The following is a 23492-nucleotide window of genomic DNA, read 5'->3' as shown; positions in this document are numbered from 1 at the left end:
CAGCTGAGACTTGAGTCTCTCCACCCAAAGCGATCAAAGAGAATAATGCGATTATTAACCATTAGATAACAAAGTAAAACCTCTTAAAACATTCTAAAGTCAGTTTTAAGTAGAAACGAGGCCGTTTTAAGCAGAAACGAGGCGTTAACCAGTGAGTCGCTACTGGTACTTTGAAATGACAGAGGTGCAGTGCTCTGATCCAATCCTCCATCTTTTCTGATGAAATAAGGCTGAATTTATGTGGAAATGATTGTTGTAAAAAGCTTCAGATATCTGTCGCTGAGATAGATGATGACTGGAGTGCAGTTTGAAGCAGAAATGAGGTGATAGTCGGTGAACCGCAGCTGACGCACAGAAATGACGCATGCGCAGTGAAGGCAGGGCGGAACGATTTTTAGGGAGCCCATTCAGTTGGCGACACGGGTAGGTCTTCTGAAGATATCTTGCTAACATATGTACAAACATAGTTTTATTGAGAACAAGGTGATCACAAATAAACCTCAGTCAAAGCTGCTAAATAGTCATGATAGCTATGTCGGAACACGTTCCTGAGCATGATCCTGCAGGTGCTGCTGGGGAGCTGCACAAGCACAGAAGTGGGGAAGTACTTTGGGGAAGTAGGGATAGACTGGTGTTCTGTCTGTATGGATACCAACTGGAACCAAGGGTGGCTGTTTAGAGTGTCAGAGGTGCCAGTGTGTGGCACCAGTGTTCTCAACTGACCAGACCATGATTTTTATTTTTTACCTCTTTGGGAAGTATAGTGCGGCAACCTCAGGATCCAGTTTCGTCAAATCATCTAAGTAGATACCTGTTGGTCCCAGATGGTGGTTACGTTTACCTGGGACACAGTAAGACAAATCCAACTGGTAAACATTGACAGAAACTCACATTCATTATAGCCTAAGCCTAAAACACCACAGCTACAATGTAGAGACAAAATGTAATAAAAACTGACATAACTGAAAAACAACTCACCTTTCTTTTTCTCTGGATGATCTGTTTTGTAGGTTGCCTCAGAGGCGCTTCCTAACCTCTCTGTTACACATGAGCTTGTCCTAGCATCTTGAACTTCTCCCTTAGTCTTGGGTGGTTCAGTTGGTGAGCCTGCTATTGACCCATTCACCACATCAGGCCCACCATCCTCTTCCCCTGCCTCAGCGCAGGTGGAGGGGTACAGGCTGGTGGAACTCTGTTCACTTAGCTCGGACAAAGCACCCAGCTGTTGTTGATTTTCTCTGCTTTTTGAGAACTCTGTACCAGTGGAACTTGATGCTGTCTTAAAACGTACATGAGATAAGACAAGCGTATCTCTCTCTACAGCTGCTTCTGATTTGACTGTGTTCTCTGTCATGGGCTGCACATTTTCTGGTTCCGTTCCACCATTTTTCCACAAAGAGTCGATTGTATTGGTCACAGTGGCTTCATTGCTGTTGAAGTTTGTAGTTTCCTGCTCCAATATGGATTGAAGTGCCTGTCTTGACTCCACATTGGTTGATCCTGATGCTGGGCAACACACTGAGAGGTCAAAGGACATGGAATGGGCAACATGAGGGATTATCTCTGAGGAAAAATGTGCAGTTTGTACAGAGTAGCTACTTAGATCTAGGGAGCGAGTCCTAGGCTGTGGCCTGACCACCTTTACGCTGCGAACTTTACCACAGGTGATCACGGGTTCACAGCCCATATCAAATGACTCTTGTCTTTGAATGGTGCAGAAATGAGACGTGCCAAAATGAGCGATGTCCTCCAGTTCCACAGACACCCTCGATGACTGGCATGGCTGCAAAGGATGACAAAAGCTGCCATTTTAACAAGTTTCTTAACACAACAATCTCAAATTTAATGCATTAAAAGGAAAAGCGTAAACACACATCAGTGTGATTTGTCATACCATAGGAAACCCTCCCCAGTTCCACTGCATCTGTGGCTCTGTGGAGTCTTGATGTTTAACCAGAAGCTCAGAATCACTCTTAGGAGAGTTTGGCCGACTGTTGAACACAGGACTGCAGGAAATCATTAAAACTAGTTTAAAAAATGAATAAATAATTATGAGTTCAGTGTAAGAGATATTATGACAGCAAATACTGAACACAGCAGTTATGTGGTCATTAATAAAGCAAGCTTTCAAATGCAAACATGAATTATCAGTGTAGAAAGGTCCATGTGATTCAATGCAATTATGAGGAAGACACAAACTCCCCAAAACATTCATGATTTCATAATTGCGTCCGCAAAGGATGTAATAAAATCATCGGCATTTATTTATTTGTCTCTCTGTTTGTTAGCAATATTATGTCAAAACTACTGCATGGATTTTGATGATATTTTCACCACAAATAGATATTAGGCCAAGGAAGATTCCATTGACTTTTGGAGGTGATCCAGATCCAGATTCTGGATCAAGTTTCAATTTATATAAGCTTTGAAGGATTACGTCAAAACTACTGCTCAGATTCTCATCACATTTTCACCACAGATAGATATTAGACCAAGACTCCATTAAATTTTGGAACTGATCCAGATCCGGATCCAGATTTCACTTTCTATAGGCTTTGAAGGATTACATAAAAACTGCTTCACAGATTCTCACCACATTTGTACCACAGATAGATATTAGGGCATGGGAGACTCTACTGAATTTTGGAGGTGATCCAGATTCTGAATCAAGATTTCCTATACAGGCTTTTAAGTATTACTTCAAAACTACTTCACGCATTCTCACCAAATTTGTACCACAGATAGATATTAGGGAATGGAAAACTTCACTGAATTTTAGAGGTGATCCGTATCTGGATTAGCGGATGCCAGAAATCTCTGATTGCTCTTGTTAGAAGTGTGATTAATCCTCACCTTTCTTTTGGGGAGTGTTCATCTGAATATGGATGAGTATCTTTGGCCTCCATTTCCACCACTGGCCAGTTTGGCTCATCAGAGAATGAGTAGTACACCGATTTGCTTTTACAAACACAGGAAAATAATTATTAACTGCTGTGCTGACATTTTCCACTTTGTCAAGTGATTGCGAGTGATGGAAATTCCTATGAAAATCATCACCACAGCATACAGTATAACTTTGTGCAACTTTCTTGCAGATTTGTCCTACATGTAGAATTTAAAGGCTGAAATCTCATGCCAAGTTTAATAATAAACTTTATTTCAAGAGCTCAGATCTACATATCACTCTGCAACGGACTCAACTGATTTCACTCCAGGGTAGTGATGGGTGAAACGGGCAATGCACCTTCAAACTGACGTAAGTTAAACGCTTTGAAAGATAAACCTGAGAAAACAAAAATTTAAGGTAACTGACATTTTAAATTTTCTGACCTTAAGGATATTAGTTGCAACAATTTAAATTACAAAGGTTAATCAAACTGCTATGCTTGACCAACTTAAACCTTTAAATGGAAAATGGACTGCATTTATACAGCGCTTTTCCGTCTGCATCAGAAGCTCAAAGCACAAACAATTTAAGATCAACTCAAAACTTGCAATTGCTAGTCCAATGAATTTAAAATGTTTGTTTATTTTAATGGTTTTATGGTACTGTAGCTTGCTTTAACTCTATCCTCTCACATCAGGATAGGACTGGAAGCAATTTGAGACATTTTGACATACAGAAGAAGTAGTGAGGATTTGAGCCGTCAACCTGTCGGTTTACAGACAACCTGCACGACCACCCCAGTCCTGGCCCATCTTTACACAAATCTTAATAGAGTGTATTTACCTGCCTGTTTTATTTACTTTAATACAATCTATTTTATAGTTTGATTTGTGTGCAAAGATACTGTTGGCTTCAACACCACAACTGTTAATAGGATGAGCGATATCAAATGGATGGATGGATAAATGAACTCATGAATATACCACCTCTGTTTGTAATGTGACTTCAGCTCAAGTGGTAGAGCAGGTTTGCCGTAAGCTCAAAGGTGCCGAGGTTTGTGTGTGAAAATGCCCTTGAAAATGAAATGGCCTATGAAAATGCCTGCACTCACTGCTAACACTAGCATCTGCAGGCATGTGTTCAGCGTGTCACCACTGTGCACAGGTGTTATGCTACCATTGCTTGTACGCAGTGTTCAGTGTTTATGTTTTATGAATTACTGTCTCAGTTTTGTTCCATTTTATCTTGGATTTGGAGTTTCCGAACAACCTGGTGCTTTCCAACTTGTCACGCTGGTGGCGTGTAAAGGAGTGACGTTGAGTGAAGCTGAGTGGTGGCTGTCCAGAACATGATCAAAACACTTGTCATACCCTGGTGAGTACCAGAAACCCTGTTGTATTGTGTGAGGTGTTTATGGCAGACAGTAGGGAGTGCTACATCAATCAATCAATTTTTTATATAGCGCCAAATCACAACAAACAGTTGCCCCAAGGCGCTTTATATTGTAAGGCAAGGCCATACAATAATTATGTAAAACCCCAACGGTCAAAACGACCCCCTGTGAGCAAGCACTTGGCTACAGTGGGAAGGAAAAACTCCCTTTTAACAGGAAGAAACCTCCAGCAGAACCAGGCTCAGGGAGGGGCAGTCTTCTGCTGGGACTGGTTGGAGCTGAGGGAGAGAACCAGGAAAAAGACATGCTGTGGAGGGGAGCAGAGATCGATCAGTAATGATTAAATGCAGAGTGGTGCATATAGAGCAAAAAGAGAAAGAAACAGTGCATCATGGGAACCCCCCAGCAGTCTACATCTATAGCAGCATAACTAAGGGATGGTTCAGGGTCACCTGATCCAGCCCTAACTATAAGCTTTAGCAAAAAGGAAAGTTTTAAGCCTAATCTTAAAAGTAGAGAGGGTGTCTGTCTCCCTGATCTGAATTGGGAGCTGGTTCCACAGGAGAGGAGCCTGAAAGCTGAAGGCTCTGCCTCCCATTCTACTCTTACAAACCCTAGGAACTACAAGTAAGCCTGCAGTCTGAGAGCGAAGCGCTCTATTGGGGTGATATGGTACTACGAGGTCCCTAAGATAAGATGGGACCTGATTATTCAAAACCTTATAAGTAAGAAGAAGAATTTTAAATTATATTCTAGAATTAACAGGAAGCCAATGAAGAGAGGCCAATATGGGTAAGATATGCTCTCTCCTTCTAGTCCCCGTCAGTACTCTAGCTGCAGCATTTTGAATTAACTGAAGGCTTTTTAGGGAACTTTTAGGACAACCTGATAATAATGAATTACAATAGTCCAGCCTAGAGGAAATAAATGCATGAATTAGTTTTTCAGCATCACTCTGAGACAAGACCTTTCTGATTTTAGAGATATTGCGTAAATGCAAAAAAGCAGTCCTACATATTTGTTTAATATGCGCTTTGAATGACATATCCTGATCAAAAATGACTCCAAGATTTCTCACAGTATTACTAGAGGTCAGGGTAATGCCATCCAGAGTAAGGATCTGGTTAGACACCATGTTTCTAAGATTTGTGGGGCCAAGTACAATAACTTCAGTTTTATCTGAGTTTAAAAGACCTTGCCCAAGGGCCCTTAGTCAGGTGGGGATTTGAACCAAGGATCTTCTGGTCTCCAGCCCAACGTCTTAACCACTAGACCATCACCTCCCCTAAGAAGATCCAGGCTTTTAAGGACTTCCTGGAGTCATGTGTGTATGTGCTGAAAGTGTTGATCTTATGGGGACATTCACTTATCTTGGCAGTGATATTCACGTCTCTGGGTTCTCGGCCTTTAAGATCAAGAGGCACCTGGGAAGAGCTTATGGAGTCATGAGGTCACTCGACAGAGGTGAGGAAAAGAAAAGGTCCTTCTTAGGGTCCTGGTGCTGCCTGTCTTGCTGTGTAGATGTGAGACTTGGACACTAATTGATGACTAAGGTGACAACTGGATGCCTTTGGTACTAGGTCTCTTTAGAAGGATTCTTGGGTCCCAATGGAATGCCTTTGTGCTAAAGGAGTAGTTACTTAGTGAGACTAAGATGAGAAGTATCATTTGTGTTATGAGGGAGGGTCAGTGTCAACATTTTGGCCATGTGGAGCGTTTCTCTGTGCGTGATCCAGTGTACAGGTACCAGGACCCCAGTAGCTGGAGAAGGCCAAGGGGATGCACAAATTTCACCTGACTGTAGCAGACACAAGGATATTTTACAGATGTGAGGATGGACCGGTTGTCTGCCTGGGGGTTGCTACCCAGGACCGAAAGGTGGTTCCATAATGTCATCGATGCAGAGAAGCGCAGCACCGGCACATACTCCCAGACTTGAACTGACCTGTACTTGCAACTGTGAGTTGATATGAATCAAAACTTTAAAATGGTCATATATAACAGCAGTTTTGGCAAAGTTTTTAATCTAAATTGATACATGTAATATCCTTAAATTGAGAAAATTCAAATTGTCTGTGCAGCTGGTTGCCTTAAAATTGAAGTATTGTCAACCTTTTAATAACAACACAACAGCAACTTCTCTCATATGGTCTGATTGTAGCCAAGAAACTATCAATTCAGGCATTCTGGAAGAAAAAGGAAGTTCCCAGTATTAGGATGTGGCTTAAAGACACCATTCATTCTGAAAAATAAGATTTGCAGTTTAACAAGATTTGTCTTCCCCTTGTTTGTTACCAAAGAAACAGCCCACAGTGAATATTCTCTGTGTGGGTGAAGACCAGTATCTCTCTCTGTAGCTTCATATTTTCCATCTTAACCCTCAATATAAATTAAAACTGAGCATCAGAATGGGGAAGGAAGGGAATTTAAGTGACTTTGAATGTGGCGCGGTTGTTGGTGCCAGACATGCAGGACTAAGCATTTCAAAAAGTGCTGACCTACTGGGATTTTCACACTAAACCATCTTTAGGGTTTATAGAGAATGGTCAGAAAAAAGATGATATCCAGTGAGCGGCAGTTGAGTGAACGAAAATGCCTTGTTGATGTCAGAGGAGAATGAGCAGACTGGCTGAAAGGGCGCCTGCCTGATGCTATCACCTCAATACGGACCAACATCTCTGAGGAATGTTTCGAACATCTTGTTGAATCTATGCCATGAAGAATTAAGGCAGTTCTGAAGGCAAAAGGATGCCCTACCTGGTGCTATCACGGTGTACCTAATAAAACGGCTGGTGAGTATAGTTTCATTGTTGTAGGTAATTATTCACAAATGAACAGATGGTTATGAATGTTATGTATAAACACCTCTCATACACTGCAGCTTTACTTAAAACATACTTGACACAAAAAAAAACAAAAAAAAAACACAGCAAATAAAGCGCATCTTTGCAAAAAAAATCACTGACCAATCATGCAACGAAGTGACAAGTGCTTCTTTCGTGGGGGTCTCCTGTCCAGCCTGATCATTTTCTCTCTCCCTCTCTCGTTCATCAGACGAGGAGGCAGTGTCATCCCTCATGTGAGCGTCAGAACGCACACGTTTACGACGCCGTTTCTTCTTCCGGGTCCCTCCTCCGGGAATGGAGGCTGACTCGGCCGTCTCCTCCAGATCGTCAATAATTTCAAAAGGAATTGGGGAGGTGCACAAATAAGCTGGGACCTTGTCCTGTGGAGGAAATAAAGTGTAACATTGTGAAGAAAATACAATTAACCAATGTAAAGCATTTAAGTAAGTACTAAAGCTGTTCATTTAATGGTGCCCCATCACCATCAAATGTTGTTCATCTTACCTCCATGTTTTCGTTTTCCTCCACAAAAAACGCTTCTCCATTGTCCCCCAGTTTCATGTGTAGATCAACACATTCTCCGTTTATCTCAATATCCACCTAAATCGTAGAGAGAACTATCAGTGCTGAGAAAGTGAGAAAGAGAGAGAGAGAGAGAGAAATGGGGAAAATTTAAAAATATAAACAGAAGACTTTCACCACTTTCTCCTTTGAGCGCAGGACACCAAGCTTGCCAAAGCGAACGTGAAATGGTGAACACTGAAATGATCCATCAGGCTGTCGCACCACAATGACATCAATCCCTCCAGTGAGAGTTGCGGGGTTAATACCTCGGTACAACTCCTTCATAGTCACAAACACCGTCTCCGCTAACTGGCCCACAATATTCATGGTTTGGGACTGGGGTCAGAACAGAAAGACAGAAGGAAAAAAAAAAAAAGAGAGAGAGAGACACCAAGTAGGATCAGCCAGTGACAAAACGCTTCCTAAAGTTTTAAATGTAACTCGGAAAATATCAAGTAATGCATCCAACAGCGAAGTAGCTTTTATGTAACAGTATGACTGATCAGGGATAGGAAAAGCTAATTACGTGTTTTTGTTTGTTTGTTTTTTTTAACTTGGAAAAGCTTGATTATCACCTGAAATAAAATTTTGGGGAATATCTGTGTAAACATATGGAGGCAAGAAATAGAAACATTAATAACATACGGCATTTTAGCTTTAAAGAAAAAAAAAAAACTTTTAAGTCGGTGAAAAGGTTGAGCCTGGCCCAGGACGCTTGCCAGAGACAAGAAATTAAAATGTTTAACAAACTAACAAGAAAAATGTTCATTTGGTGCAATGGAAACAAAGCTTGTCTTTCATTATACAATGTAAGATTATTCAAGGACACATCTTTTGCAAGTGTTGATTACACAGTTTCAATGGCAAAGACTGGATTAAGTCATCTAGTAAAACACTCTAAAAATAAATCATTATTTTTAATGAACAATGAATCAACTTTTCTTATCCAAATTCAATATATAGTGGCCCAGATTTAAGAGCGAGTATTTTTGATGAGTTGGTGATTGATGCAGTTACAGTTTGAATAACAGACTTCTTAAAGCACTATTATAACAGGAAAAAGACAACAACAGCATCGTTAGCCATTGTCTGAAGTGCCAATCACTACTGTAACTTCTTCAGTTTTGTGGAAGTCCAACAACTATACTTGTAAAGGGCCTAAAATGTGAAATTTCCAATCTGAGAATATTAACAAAATAAGAGTACAGACCAAAACGTCCTCAAATCAGGTCAGAGTCGTAACAATAACAAGAACACAATTTCACAGGGTTTGACTCATTTGAGTCACAATTCATTCAAATTCTCTACTTAGGCTGTTATAAATTCTCCAGACAAACTATGACACAAAAACTAATGGACTGACAGCTGGATGGACTCTTTGACTTGAAGGTTCTGTTACTGGCCTATAAAACTGTTCACGGACTGGCACCTACCTACCTGGCTGACCTGGTTAAGCCGTATGTACCAGCTCGGGCCTTGCATTAGCAGGGTGCAGGACTGCTGTGTTTTCCTAGGGTGAATAAAAACTCTGCAGGTCACAGAGCTTTTTCTTATTGTGCCCCGGCTCTGTGGAACGATCTCCCTGCACAGATACAGCAGTCAGACTCTGGCGAGATTTTTAAATCTAGATTGAAGACATCTTTTTTCCCTGTTTTATCACTAGTATTTTATATTATGTGTGTTTTCTTTAATTCTTCTTACTTTTTATGTTTTTATTCTTTTATTGTGCTTTTTAATATTTTAATTAATTTTGTTCTGCTTTTTCAAGTTGTGTTGTGTGAAACGCCTTGAGGCAACCCCGTCACGAATTGGTGCTATATAAATTAATAAATTTGATTTGATTTTCATTTAGAAATACTTATCTGTCTTAGGACAGCTGTAAACTAACTGTTACTTCCTTTTATTTATGACATTCATAATGTTCAGTTGAGGTTGCCACAACTCATTTAAACTGACTTCTACACATGAGATGTCTCAAGATACAATGTCAAGTTTCAAGTTTCACTTTATTTATCCTTAGGAAAGGAAATTTACTGTGCAGCAGGATGTCAAAGACACATACACAGAAGAGCACCATCAGATGCCAACAACATTGTGCACACAACAATAAAAACTACTCCTTCCCCCAAAACCAATGACAGAATCCAATTGGACAGGACACAGGTAAATCTGTCATAATAAACATGGACAGGAATAAATAAATAAGATTCAAGAGATGTCAGTCCAATGAATTCAGGTTCCTTATAGCCGCAGGAATAAAAGAATCCCTGGCACATCTAGTTCTTAACATAGGTGGTCTAAAACGGTGACCTGAGGGGAGTAAATTAAACTCCCCAAAGAGTGGGTGATCAGCGCAGTTCAAAATTTGGTTAGCCTTGCTCCTGACCCATTTATCATACATATGCTGCAGCTTTGGTAGCTGTACCTCAACCATCTTAGGCACTATGTTAACCAATTTTGTTTGTTAGCTTAGTCAGATGCACCTGTGAATCAATTACTTTAAAATTTCCAGTTTTCTTATACAACCCCTGGCAATAATTATGGAATCACCGGCCTCGGAGGATGTTCATTCAGTTGTTTAATTTTGTAGAAAAAAAGCAGATCACAGACATGACACAAAACTAAAGTAATTTCAAATGGCAACTTTCTGGCTTTAAGAAACACTATAAGAAATCAGGAAAAAAAAATTGTGGCAGTTAGTAACGGTTACTTTTTTAGACCAAGCAGAGGGAAAAAAAATATGGACTCACTCAATTCTGAGGAATAAATTATGGAATCAATCAATCAATCAATTTTTTTATATAGCGCCAAATCACAACAAACAGTTGCCCCAAGGCGCTTTATATTGTAAGGCAAGGCCATACAATAATTATGTAAAACCCCAACGGTCAAAATGACCCCCTGTGAGCAAGCACTTGGCTACAGTGGGAAGGAAAAACTCCCTTTTAACAGGAAGAAACCTCCAGCAGAACCAGGCTCAGGGAGGGGCAGTCTTCTGCTGGGACTGGTTGGGGCTGAGGGAGAGAACCAGGAAAAAGATATGCTGTGGAGGGGAGCAGAGATCGATCACTAATGATTAAATGCAGAGTGGTGCATACAGAGCAAAAAGAGAAAGAAACCAGTGCATCATGGGAACCCCCCAGCAGTCTACGTCTATAGCAGCATAACTAAGGGATGGTTCAGGGTCACCTGATCCAGCCCTAACTATAAGCTTTAGCAAAAAGGAAAGTTTTAAGCCTAATCTTAAAAGTAGAGAGGGTGTCTGTCTCCCTGATCTGAATTGGGAGCTGGTTCCACAGGAGAGGAGCCTGAAAGCTGAAGGCTCTGCCTCCCATTCTACTCTTACAAACCCTAGGAACTACAAGTAAGCCTGCAGTCTGAGAGCGAAGCGCTCTATTGGGGTGATATGGTACTACGAGGTCCCTAAGATAAGATGGGACCTGATTATTCAAAACCTTATAAGTAAGAAGAAGAATTTTAAATTCTATTCTAGAATTAACAGGAAGCCAATGAAGAGAGGCCAATATGGGTGAGATATGCTCTCTCCTTCTAGTCCCCGTCAGTACTCTAGCTGCAGCATTTTGAATTAACTGAAGGCTTTTTAGGGAACTTTTAGGACAACCTGATAATGAATTACAATAGTCCAGCCTAGAGGAAATAAATGCATGAATTAGTTTTTCAGCATCACTCTGAGACAAGACCTTTCTGATTTTAGAGATATTGCGTAAATGCAAAAAAGCAGTCCTACATATTAGTTTAATATGCGCTTTGAATGACATATCCTGATCAAAAATGACTCCAAGATTTCTCACAGTATTACTAGAGGTCAGGGTAATGCCATCCACAGTAAGGATCTGGTTAGACACCATGTTTCTAAGATTTGTGGGGCCAAGTACAATAACTTCAGTTTTATCTGAGTTTAAAAGCAGGAAATTAGAGGTCATCCATGTCTTTATGTCTGTAAGACAATCCTGCAGTTTAGCTAATTGGTGTGTGTCCTCTGGCTTCATGGATAGATAAAGCTGGGTATCATCTGCGTAACAATGAAAATTTGAGCAATACCGTCTAATAATACTGCCTAAGGGAAGCATGTATAAAGTGAATAAAATTGGTCCTAGCACAGAACCTTGTGGAACTCCATAATTAACTTTAGTCTGTGAAGAAGATTCCCCATTTACATGAACAAATTGTAATCAATTGTAACAAATTGAATCACCCTGTAAATTTTCATCTCCAAAACTAACACCTGCATCAAATCAGATCTGCTCATTAGTCTGCATCTAAAAAGGAGTGATCACACCTTGGAGAGCTGTTGCACCAAGTGGACTGACATGAATCACAGCTCCAACACGAGAGATGTCAATTGCAACAAAGGAGAGGATTATCAAACTCTTAAAAGAGGGTTGCGTCGACTGCAGTTAGTACAGAACTCTGCAGCGAGAATTCTGACACAAGCTAACAGGAGGACTCATATTTCCCCAATTTTAAAGGAGCTTCATTGGCTGACATGAATCACGGCTCCAACATGACAGAGGTCAATTGAAACAAAGGAGAGGATTATCAAACTCTTAAAAGAGGGTAAATCATCACGCAATGTTGCAAAAGATGTTGGTTGTTCACAGTCAGCTGTGTCTAAACTCTGGACCAAATACAAACAACATGGGAAGGTTGTTAAAGGCAAACATACTGGTAGACCAAGGAAGACATCAAAGCGTCAAGACAGAAAACTTAAAGCAATATGTCTCAAAAATCGAAAATGCACAACAAATGAGGAACGAATGGGAGGAAACTGGAGTCAACGTCTGTGACCGAACTGTAAGAAACCGCCTAAAGGAAATGGGATTTACATACAGAAAAGCTAAACGAAAGCCATCACTAACACCTAAACAGAAAAAACAAGGTTACAATGGGCTAAGGAAAAGCAATCGTGGACTGTGGATGACTGGATGAAAGTCATATTCAGCGATGAATCTCGAATCTGCATTGGGCAAGGTGATGATGCTGGAACTTTTGTTTGGTGCCGTTCCAATGAGATTTATAAAGATGACTGCCTGAAGAGAACATGTAAATTTCCACAGTCATTGATGATATGGTGCTGCATGTCAGGTAAAGGCACTGGGGAGATGGCTGTCATTACATCGTCAATAAATGCACAAGTTTATGTTGATATTTTGGACACTTTTCTTATCCCATCAATTGAAAGGATGTTTGGGGATGAAGAAATCATTTTTCAAGATGATAATGCATCTTGCCATAGAGCAAAAACTGTGAAAACATTCCTTGCAAAAAGACACACAGGGTCAATGTCATGGCCTGCAAATAGTCCGGATCTTAATCCAATTGAAAATTGTTGGTGGTACTTGAAGAAAATGGTCCATGACAAGGCTCCAACCTGCAAAGCTGATCTGACAACAGCAATCAGAGAAAGTTGGAGCCAGATTGATGAAGAGTACTGTTTGTCACTCATTAAGTCCATGCCTCAGAGACTGTAAGCTGTTATAAAAGCCAGAGGTGGTGCAACAAAATACTAGTGATGTGTTGGAGCGTTCTTTTGTTTTTCATGATTCCATAATTTTTTCCTCAGAATTGAGTGATTCCATATTTTTTTCCCTCTGCTTGGTCTAGAAAAGTAACCGTTACTGACTGCCGCAATTTGTTTTCTTGATTTCTTATAGTGTTTCTTAAAGCCAGAAAGTTGCCATTTGAAATGACTTTAGTTTTGTGTCATGTCTGTGATCTGCTTTTTTTCTACAAAATTAAACAACTGAATGAACATCCTCCGAGGCCGGTGATTCCATAATTTTTGCCAGGGGTTGTAGATTAGCATGTATCCAAGAATTTGACTATAACCACTGACCTCAATCATTGACTGAGTCTAACCTAGGTAAAATCACTTGTTCCCTATCGATACATCCAATGCATCTGTCAAGTTTGATCAAACTTGGATAAGGCATTCTTAAGATATCTTGCCAAGACAAGTACAAACACACAGACACAGAGATAAAGGTGAGTAAAAGAGTGTCCGCCTACACAGGCATTACTACAAGTACAATACAGATAGCGTAACTTTTGACTCACCAATTACATGACATTAGAGATGTTCTGAATTCATGAAGTTCAGTTTCACACACAACTACAGAAATCAACAAATGTCTCCAAAAGCCCAAAGTATCAATCGCACATCTTACCCACAGTGAAGAATGAAGATGCTCCACAACACTGTGCTCCCTTGAGCTCCCTTCTGCCATATGACACCAGTGTGAAGGTTTCTCCACAACACAGAAACTCAGGAAAAATGCCAAGTATTTAGAAACTTTTCCATTGACCCCAAAGGAACAGGTCTTTTAATTCAAAATCGTATCTTACTCCCTTCATGAAGGTGACTTAATCCTCCCATGTGCTCGCTCTATGTTAGTTGCCACATTTTGGTAACACCCGCAAAGTAGCAAAAACAGATAAAAATTAAATAAAATAAAAAAATCTCTGTACAGTATATTATTTTGACTAGTAAACAAGACTTGCCATTTGATATTTGTTTGTTATGGAAGGCAGTACTGCAGTATTCTCTTTGAGCTCGGAAGCAAAATACACCAAAGTATGAGAGAGTCCTGGTATATTCAGTCCCACACTGATTCTTCCTCTATCGTCCTCACTTTTACAAGCACATGCACACCCTCTTGTCACATTGAATTCATACTTCCCCTCTTGGCCTGCACATGACAGCTAGACCAGCACTTTCTGAAAGGGCTGGACAGGCTATTCAAATATGCTCAGCAATACAACGCACACAGAGAAACTGATCACCCAGACACTTTCTGGGTTTAACTACAGCTCTCTGGACTCTTCAGCAGTCATCCTGTATTAGCACGGGAAAAACCATCATGAACCTATACAACTTATGTGGTGAAGCTAAGGCAAGTAACTAACACATTTCAAAGATTATCACAAACATGGCTGTTCACAAAGACAGGCAGGACATAAAGGTAGGCCAACACATAAGAATTTTATCAAACAGTGATTGTGGTTGTTGAAGCTACTCACCACTGATTGGTATCCAATCTAAAAAAAATACTTTAATCTAGCATGTCACTTTTTAAAAACTATTCTGATTTAGAGTTTGGATGCAACAAACTATGATTTAAATAATTGCATCATCAATCCATGACTGATTTATTAAAGCAATGAACATTTATTTTCTCAAACATCAGAACATAATGAAACATGTCTTTATACTTTCACTGGTGAGCTGTAGTGTCCCAAAAAAGTATTTACTGATTTAAATCTGTCACATTTGAGAAATTAGAAGCAGACAATGTTTGGCATGTTTAGTCATGCATTTTTTTTTCTGCTCTATTCTGAGTGATATATAAGTGAAACTGCCAAATCAGCTGTATGTCTTAAGGTGGAAGAGCAAAAACATAGGAAACTAAAACACATGTACGAAAAACATTTGGTACAAATGTACCAATAACAACAAAGATGATAGTTGTGGAAAACTAACAGTGATGTGCAAATACAAAATATATGTATGTAAAAATTAGAAAGAAGATGGAAAATCATTACAAACATTTTCATTATTTTTTTTAGCAAATATATATATATACGAGGTCTATTAGAAAAGTATCCGACCTTATTATTTTTTTCAAAAACCATATGGATTTGAATCACGTGTGATTACGTCAGACATGCTTGAACCCTCGTGGGCATGCGAGAGTTTTTTCACGCCTGTCGGTTACGTCATTCACCTGTGGGCAGTCTTTGAGTGAGGAGTCGCCCACCCTCTCGTCGATTTTTTCATTGTTTAGGAATGGCTCAGAGACTGCTGCTTTGTTTGATCAAAATTTTTTCAAAACTGTAAGGCACAACTGAGTGGACACCATTCTATAAATTCAGCTGGTTTTCGGTAAAAATTTTAACGGCTGATGAGAGATTTTGGTCTGGTAGTGTCGCTGTAAGGACGGCCCACGGCGCCTGACGGTGATCTGCGCTTCGAGGCGGCAGCATCTCGCCATTTCAAGTTGAAAACTTCCACATTTCAGGCTCTGTTGACCCAGGAAGTCGTCAGAGAACAGAGAACTTTTAGAAGAAGTCAGCATGAGGAGTTTATTCGGACATTCCATTGTTAACGGACATTTTGTAATGAAAGAACGTGCGGGCAGAGTCACATGTCGGGCCGGACCTGACCGCGGGGGGGTCGCGACAGGAAAAACACCTCCGTTGGAAACATTAACGGGCAAGTTGGAACATGCTCAAGCTGTTAAACAATTTCTCAGATACTCACTTGTTGAAAGCCATCAAAAGCCGCCTGAATTTTACAAATGGTTTTCAACACAGATGTGTTTTTCCTGTCGCGGCGCACACAGATTCGCCGAGTCATCACGGAAACGACTCGGCGAATTTGCGCGCACGTCTTTCATTACAAAATGTCCTTAAACAGTGGAATGTCCGCATAAAGTCCTCATGCCGGCCTCTTCTGAATCTTCTCTGTTCTCTCACGACGTCCTGGGTGAATTAAGCCTTAAATTAGGATGTTTTCAGCTCGAAACAGGCCGACGACGGCGCCTGAAAGCGCTGCGCGACGTTCCGCTCCGTGGGAAGTCCTTACAGCGACAGAAATACCCCATAATCTCTCATCAGCCGTTTTCACCGAAAACCAGCTTAATTTCTCGAATAGTGTCCACTCAGATATTCCTCACAGGTCCAGAAAAAATTTTGATAAAGCAACGCGTGCCGTCTCGAGCAGCGTGTGAAACAAAGGAATTCAGCCGAGAGGGCGGGACCACATCTCACTCAAGGCCTGCCCACAGGGAAATGACGTCACCGATGCATGAAAAAACTCACGCATGCGCACGAGGGTTCAAACATGATTGGTGTAATCGCACGTCATTCAAATCCATATAGTTAAAAAAAAAAATAAATGTCGGTTTCTTATGTAGAAGAATTTTTAGGTCCTTATTTGAACTATGATGAACTATCAAGTGTCCTGATCTGAACTGTATGTCCTCTGGTTGAACTAGCAGGTGTTCAACCCCAAAAAAGGGCTCTATTAGTCATTCAGTCTGTCAGGGGCTTTCCAAGGCCTTTTAGGTGCTTTCCCGCAGGCCACGTGCAGGGGCCTCGGGCCAGCTGCACCTGTGGCTGAGGCCACGTGCGGGGGGGGCCTCAGGCCAGCTGCACCTGTGGCTGAAGGTCTTTTAAAAAAATCAGTTGTAAATCCTTCACGTTTTAATGGGAGCGTTTGTCACATTGAAATAATGGCCTAACACCTGCTTAGGGTTCACTAGAGGACGCTTCCAATAGAAAACCATGTCTTGGGAATGAAATAAATAAAAAAAAGTCGATGGAGGAGCGATGCCCGCGGGTCTCCAATAAATAGATGAGCGCGGTTGTCATATTCAGTCTCTCTAGAGGACTCAGTTTGTCTAAGCTCTGTGTCGAAGGCTTAAATAAACTTAAAAACTCTGTGCATTTTATCTTGCTTAAGGCTGAATTATTCTAGAAAGTGTTGTGTCCTTTTCTAGCATATCACTTGCAATTAGTTTGTGTTATCTAAAAGACATCATCCCGAGAAGACTAAAGACGAGCCATGTCAGAACTTGGCGAGCCAGCTTCAGGAGGGTCCAGGGGCATTCCGGCAGCCTGGGGCAGTCCAGCTCATCCCTCCAGACCGTAAATAACAGTGATCACGACTAAAAGGTAAGCAGAAACCTTTTATAACTTCTGCACGATCTGGAGGAGTGAGTCGGGATTTCCGCCCAAGTTGACAGGTGATATTTTTTAATTGCCTCTTACCCAAAAGAACCTGGACTAAGAAAATTGATAAAAGACAAAAAAAGATAAGATTGAAAATTATCAGGCCTTGTAGATAAAATGCTCAGAAGGTGTGTGTGAGTGAAAGGTCAGGAATGTTCATGAACTCTGGTGCGGAAAAGAGTGCGTGGAGAACTAACCTGGATGCTTGGGGAATAATTGGTGTTGAAATTCGTTACTAACGTGCCGGCTGATAGCATGCGCTGTAGGGGTTAATTTAGGGGAGTATACTGACAAATAGATACAAGGTAATACAAGGTTATTTAAAGAGTTTAACAGAGACTGAAGTGAAATAAGTGAGAAAAAGAGTTTAACAGAGAATACGTGCAGAGGAAGCACAAGATAAGCGCCTGAGGGGGCGCAGTAGAAATACCGTACGTGATAAAGAGATTTAAAGAGAAAAGTGCAAAGTAGCACAGCTGACAGTAAGTAAAAGAGCTCAATAAAGGACGTCATTTTTTAAGAAAAGAGAAAAACTATAAAACAAATAAATAAATAAATAAATAGAGAGTTAGTGCAGAATACATGAGAATTAATGAAGCAGAAAATAGTGCAGTAAGGCACCAAATACACGCTTGTGGGGCGTGGGAGAAGAATAAGTAATTAAGTACACAGTAATATGAGTTTTTTATAAGAAAAGAAAGAGAGAGTATTTTCAGTGCAAAGGCACATTAAGCTCACGAGGAGCTCAGTAAGTGAAAAAAAAAAAAGTAGAAGAAAGTGCAGAAAGGCACAGGATACGCACGCGAGGCGCGGTAAGGCGTAGAAATAAATGAAATATTGTATGCTCAGAGAAGAGCTTGTGAAAAAATATATTAAGCACAGGATACGCACGCGAGGCGTGGTAAGGCGTAGAAGTAAATGAAATATTGTACGCTCAAAGAGGGCTTGTAAAAAAAAAAAAAAATATATATGAAGTTGCTGGCAGCGCCGGAGAAGCTGTCTAACGTGAAGAAGAGATACATATTTAAACAGAACACATTGGTGTTAAGTGATTAAAAAGGTTGTTTAAAGCCGCGGAGTGAAAAGTGGCAGAGGTCTAGATAGAGATATATAGAAAGTTGTTTTTAATAATTTTTGTGTATAAAGCTTTTGAAGATTGGTGTGTGGGAGAGCGGGGAGTTGCAGGCAAAGCTGTGAGGGCTTGCAGGCTGGCTGACATACAAGATTAATGTGAAAGAGTACGAGGAGGAGGCGTTTAGACCCAACAGAAGGACTTGGGAGGTGCATGACAGGCAGAGAGGAAAGTGTGAAACAGAGACAGTGAAGAAAAAGACAGGAGAAAAGACTGCTATGTAAATACAGAGAAGGTAGATATTATTTCAAAGAAAGAAAACTAATAAACAAACATAGCAGAAAAAGACAAGAAGCAGAAAGTTAAAAAATTAGAAGGAAAATAGAAAGTCGGGAGCAAAAACATTAGGAAGTGTTAGGGTTGTAAGAGGATTAAATAAATAAAATTGGTTATAAATCAAAAGAGATAAAGCTTAGATTATAGTGAAAAAGCTGACAGACTGATCAATGCTTGGGACAGTCATTGATGGGAGACTTAAGTGATGATGAAATACTACTCCCAGAACATTACTTGACTGACGGAGACATCGAAACCCAGGGAATCAGGACACATTTTTGGCTGGAAAGGACCTATTTTGACAGGGTAGGAGCAGAACATTGGCAGGACGAACAAGAGATCAATCAGAAATTATGGCAGATTACTAAGGTAATCAATCTGAAGCAAAAGAAAGAACAATTCCCTCTAATTAATTGGGAGCTGCTGATAAGACGTCTGTGGCATCAGGGTTTAACCCCGTGGCTGGAGCTGCTTTGTGCTGATCCTAATAAAGAAATTAGCATACCATTAAATCATTTAGTAACACTACCAACCGATCCAGGTGAAGAACTGTTTCCTAGGTTGACTCTGACTGTGGTCCTAAGGAAGGTTCGGTGGGAAACAGGTAAATTTTCGTATTTAGTTAAAGAAAAAGAAGACGGGCATAACAGTTGGAAATTTAATCCTTTTAAGGGTTTAAAATACAAAACAGGTGTTACAGCCAGCAAGTTATTGGTCTGGATCAGGACAGCCCCTGAGGGACTACCAGAGCACCATAGAAACATCTCACATACTGTTCGTCAGGGTTACATGGGTAACTCTCAAGGTCAAGGTCGGGAAAGTACCCCGCTAGACTTAGTACTAAGAAAATATCCAGGAAAACGCACTAAGGCCAACCAATGTATGAAAAAGTGGCACAAAAGGTCATATGGGGGCAGGCAATGGCCTTTGGAGGGATCATTTGATCCGGTGATGTGTGAAGCAGTTGCGGTAGAAATACAGAAAAAAGAAATTAAAGATTAGCAGAAGAACGTGAATAACAACAAAAAACGCACTGAAGAAAAAGAAGTTTTGGCCTTGTTCAAGCAGGAAGCGCAGAGGCTACAGCAGAAAAGAGAAAAAATGACAGAGGAAAGATCCAAAAACACTAAAGCCAGTGCACCGAGCTGGGAAGCAGAGCCACCCCCATATAAACGTCATGATATGGGAAAGACAGCTGGACAATTTGTATTAGGAACTCGTGAAGAGGACCAAGGCATGGATGTGGAGGGCAAATTCACACTGACACTAAAAGCTCGAGAGCCACAAGGAGACAGGTCCTCAGTCTGTCAAATGGATCATACAAGGTCTCCAAGTCCGAAAGTAAGTGGTCGCTCACCACAACCAGCAGGGGGGGCCCACAAATAACAGTGACACGGAGGCAGACGAGGATAAAGAGAGAGACCTGAAGGCTCCGCCTGCACATCGAGGTCCACTGAAAACCGTCCCCTCCCACCATAAGTCAGCCGACTGGACCTTCACAGGCTATAGAGGCTCCGAAGAGTGGCACAAGAGCTTCTGTGACACACTGGATCTGGCCAGAAGAGATAATGAAGAACTAGCTGAGCAGCTTCGGCTAGCAAAGGAAAGAATACAAAGACATAGGGACGCCGAGGAAAGAAGAATATTACAACAATCGACGCCCAATCAAGGGAATCACATTATAGAGCCACCCACCCGAAAAATTTCTGGTGAGATCGTCATTGAGAGTGCAAAAGAAGCCCGACTCAGGCAAAGACAACAATGTGTAGCCAAAGACATAGCGGCTTTAGAACAGAATATAACCAACTGGATGGACTGCCTGGAACCAGTCAGTCGCACTCGATCTGGAAGACAGTATGGAGCCCCCACAGAAGAAGAGGAGGACGAAGACCTCATATGCCCATTGGTGGTCAGAAATGGTCATCATGTGTATACCCCATGGAGCTGGACAGACATGGTGGGGCTGGCCAACAGGCTGCCAGACATCACCCAAGGAGTTGGGAGATGGATAACTGCCTTAGAAGAAGGCACTGCAGGGGTAACCTTGTCTTTAGGTGACATAAAAGCCTTGCTAATGCATGTCATGGGAAAACATGACACTGAAGAATTAGCAGGAAAGGTTGGACTAACACAAATGATGGGCACTAATCAACATGATGAAGTCCCCTTTAATCGCTATAGAAACTCCATGTGGGAAGGACTGAGAAGAAAGTACCCTGAGGTCTTGGATCCCTCTAAATTGGATGATGAGGAGTGGACACCTGAAGAGTGCCCAAAGAAGTTCCTGCACCAATTCCAGAAGAGATGGGCGGAGGAAACAGGAAATGCATGGAACCATTCTCCAGCAACTGAAATCCTGTTTAAAATAACTGTAAAAAAGGCTCTACCAGATGAGGTTCAGAAAGCCCTAGATGGAGTCGTGGGACTATCAAAAATGAATTGGGCTTTATACTCTGAGCATATTTGTCACCATCTTGAAATCTACAAGAAGGAAAAACAAAAAGAAGAAGATGCAGCAAAATCCCTGACGAAAAAATTGGTGCAGATGCAGTTGGGAGAGCTAACCAAAGTCAAGAAAGAAAAAACAAAGACCCAGGCACCAATGATGACCCCTGTTCCTTCTGAGTTGGCAAGCACAGGCCTTACGGCAAACACTGCTGCCACCATACAGGCACCTGTGGTAACAGCCACACAGAGCCCCCAAGGAGCAGCAGGAAGCACTCCTACAGGAGAAGTCTCAGCACCAGTGGAGCATCACTATCACTACCATAGCACTGGCACACCCGGAAATGGACCCACCTACAGTCATGGGTGGAGAGGAGAGTCACGGAACTTTCAAGGTCAAAGAGGAGGGTGGCGAAGAGGATCTCGCCAACCTTCATTTGGAAGCAGATTCCAGAACTCAGCTCCCAGGAACAGTCAAGCGGGACCGCCTATGGGACCAACACCCCCAATAGGGGATCAACCCTCTAATGAGTGTTGGAGCTGTGGACAACCTGGACATCGAATGAGAAATTGTCCGGCCCGACCTTGGGTTGGACCCTCTGCCTATTGGCAATAGGGGGGCCTAGAGAAGACAGAGGGGGAAACGGTGGCATTGGCTATTTCGATGATACCAAAGGAAGAGCCAACCGTCACCGTTAATATACAAAACAGAGATTTCCCTTTCATGGTGGATACAGGGGCAACATACTCTTGCATAGGGAAAATGGGCGCTCATCTCCCCCTCTCTGGGTCTGTAATTAAGACCATCGGCTTCTCTGGGAAGACTCAAATAATACCTTTTACACGCCCACTTCCTGTAACGATTGCAGGAAAAACAATTGAAGCACCCCTGTTATACTCACAAAATACACCTGTGAATTTGCTGGGAAGAGACATTTTATGTAAGCTACAAACCCAGATAGTGTGTACCCATCAAGGACTGCAAATACACTTTCCTGACGAAGCACTCGCCAACATTATGGTCCTTATGGACATGGAAAACAAGGGCCGACCTGTGCAACCCATGGTATACTGGCTGAAGTTACAACCAGAAAATTCAAATCTTCAACTGGAATGGGAAAAATGGAAGCCCTGGGCAGAACAACACTATGAAGCAGTATATACACCTAGTTTACCTTTACATGTCACTCTGATGTTCGATGCCAAACAAGAACAGGCTGACTATGCATGCTGCTGGGATGCATTGATGAATCAACGGCTGTTTCACATAACCACCACAGAAATTTATTTAGGCCCCCAAGGGGCCGCAGCTTCTGTCAAGCTAACTTCGGCTGAACAACAATGGTATCAAGTGCCAAATGCCACGCCTCATGTGACCCTTTTAGTCTCAGAAAAGTACGAATCCCATGACCTAGGTCCAATGGTAAAGACAGCCTCAGAAGTTGAAGAATGGCAAAACATGGAAAGTCCACAAGTACATCTGTCAAAAGACCAGCAGTTTGTACGAATTAACTTAAAAGTAAATGATGAGGCTATAGCTCAAAAAGTGGAGCTCAATCCTAGACCAGAGGGACAGATGGTGTTATCGGCCCAACAAGAGAAATTGTTAGAGCAAATACCACCAGTGGTGTGGTCCAAAAGCAAAACAGATGTAGGACTAGTAAAAACAGCCTTACCAGTAAAAATAAAAGTAAAACCGGGAGCAAAACTGCCTCACCAAAGGCAGTATCCATTAAAACCTCAGGCTATTGAAGGCATAAAACCAGTAATTAAGGGACTAATGGCAGCTGGAGTTTTAATAAAAACTGCAAGCCCATGCAATACTCCTATCTACCCTATCCCTAAAAACAATACCAAAGAGTATTGGCTGGTACATGATCTGCGTCCTATCAATGCAATAATAGAAATGGATGCGCCTATAGTACCTGATCCGCATACTATACTATCAAGCATCCCTGCTGGAGCAAAATGGTACACGGTAATCGATCTGTGTTCAGCCTATTTCAGTGTGCCTGTGCACCCAGACTCACAACATTTGTTTGCATTCACATTTCTGGGACAACAGCTAACGTATACACGGCTACCTCAGGGACTGAACCTGTCCCCAGCCATCTTTAACAAAGTCCTGGCTGAAGATTTACAACACCTTGACATACCCAGTACATTGGTGCAATATATGGATGATCTCCTTATTGC

At 41.4% G+C, this 23492-nt stretch overlaps 1 protein-coding gene across 3 annotated transcripts in view; it reads right to left on the bottom strand.

Annotated features, from left to right (window-relative positions):
• The window catches only part of LOC117507217 (phosphatidate phosphatase LPIN2-like), a 56902-nt gene that overhangs the window by 22605 nt on the left and 10805 nt on the right, over window positions 1-23492 (bottom strand). Inside the window, exons 1-8 of one of the 3 annotated variants that reach the window (XM_034167037.1) lie at window positions 13879-14024; window positions 7826-8026; window positions 7631-7726; window positions 7247-7506; window positions 2854-2958; window positions 1895-2006; window positions 979-1783; window positions 748-841 (exon numbers count right to left, since the gene is read on the bottom strand). In XM_034167037.1, coding sequence (XP_034022928.1) covers window positions 748-841; window positions 979-1783; window positions 1895-2006; window positions 2854-2958; window positions 7247-7506; window positions 7631-7726; window positions 7826-8026; window positions 13879-13938 — 1733 coding nt within the window. In that variant the 5' untranslated portion in view covers window positions 13939-14024. Of the gene's footprint in view, window positions 1-747; window positions 842-978; window positions 1784-1894; window positions 2007-2853; window positions 2959-7246; window positions 7507-7630; window positions 7727-7825; window positions 8027-13878; window positions 14025-23492 lie in introns of those variants that run through there. The other 2 variants (XM_034167035.1, XM_034167038.1) reach the window with 2 other exon arrangements.

This window comes from Thalassophryne amazonica, chromosome 3 (genome assembly GCF_902500255.1).
Source record: "Thalassophryne amazonica chromosome 3, fThaAma1.1, whole genome shotgun sequence".
In the NCBI taxonomy this organism is placed as follows: domain Eukaryota; kingdom Metazoa; phylum Chordata; class Actinopteri; order Batrachoidiformes; family Batrachoididae; genus Thalassophryne; species Thalassophryne amazonica.
This window is presented reverse-complemented; position numbering and strand designations above follow the sequence as displayed.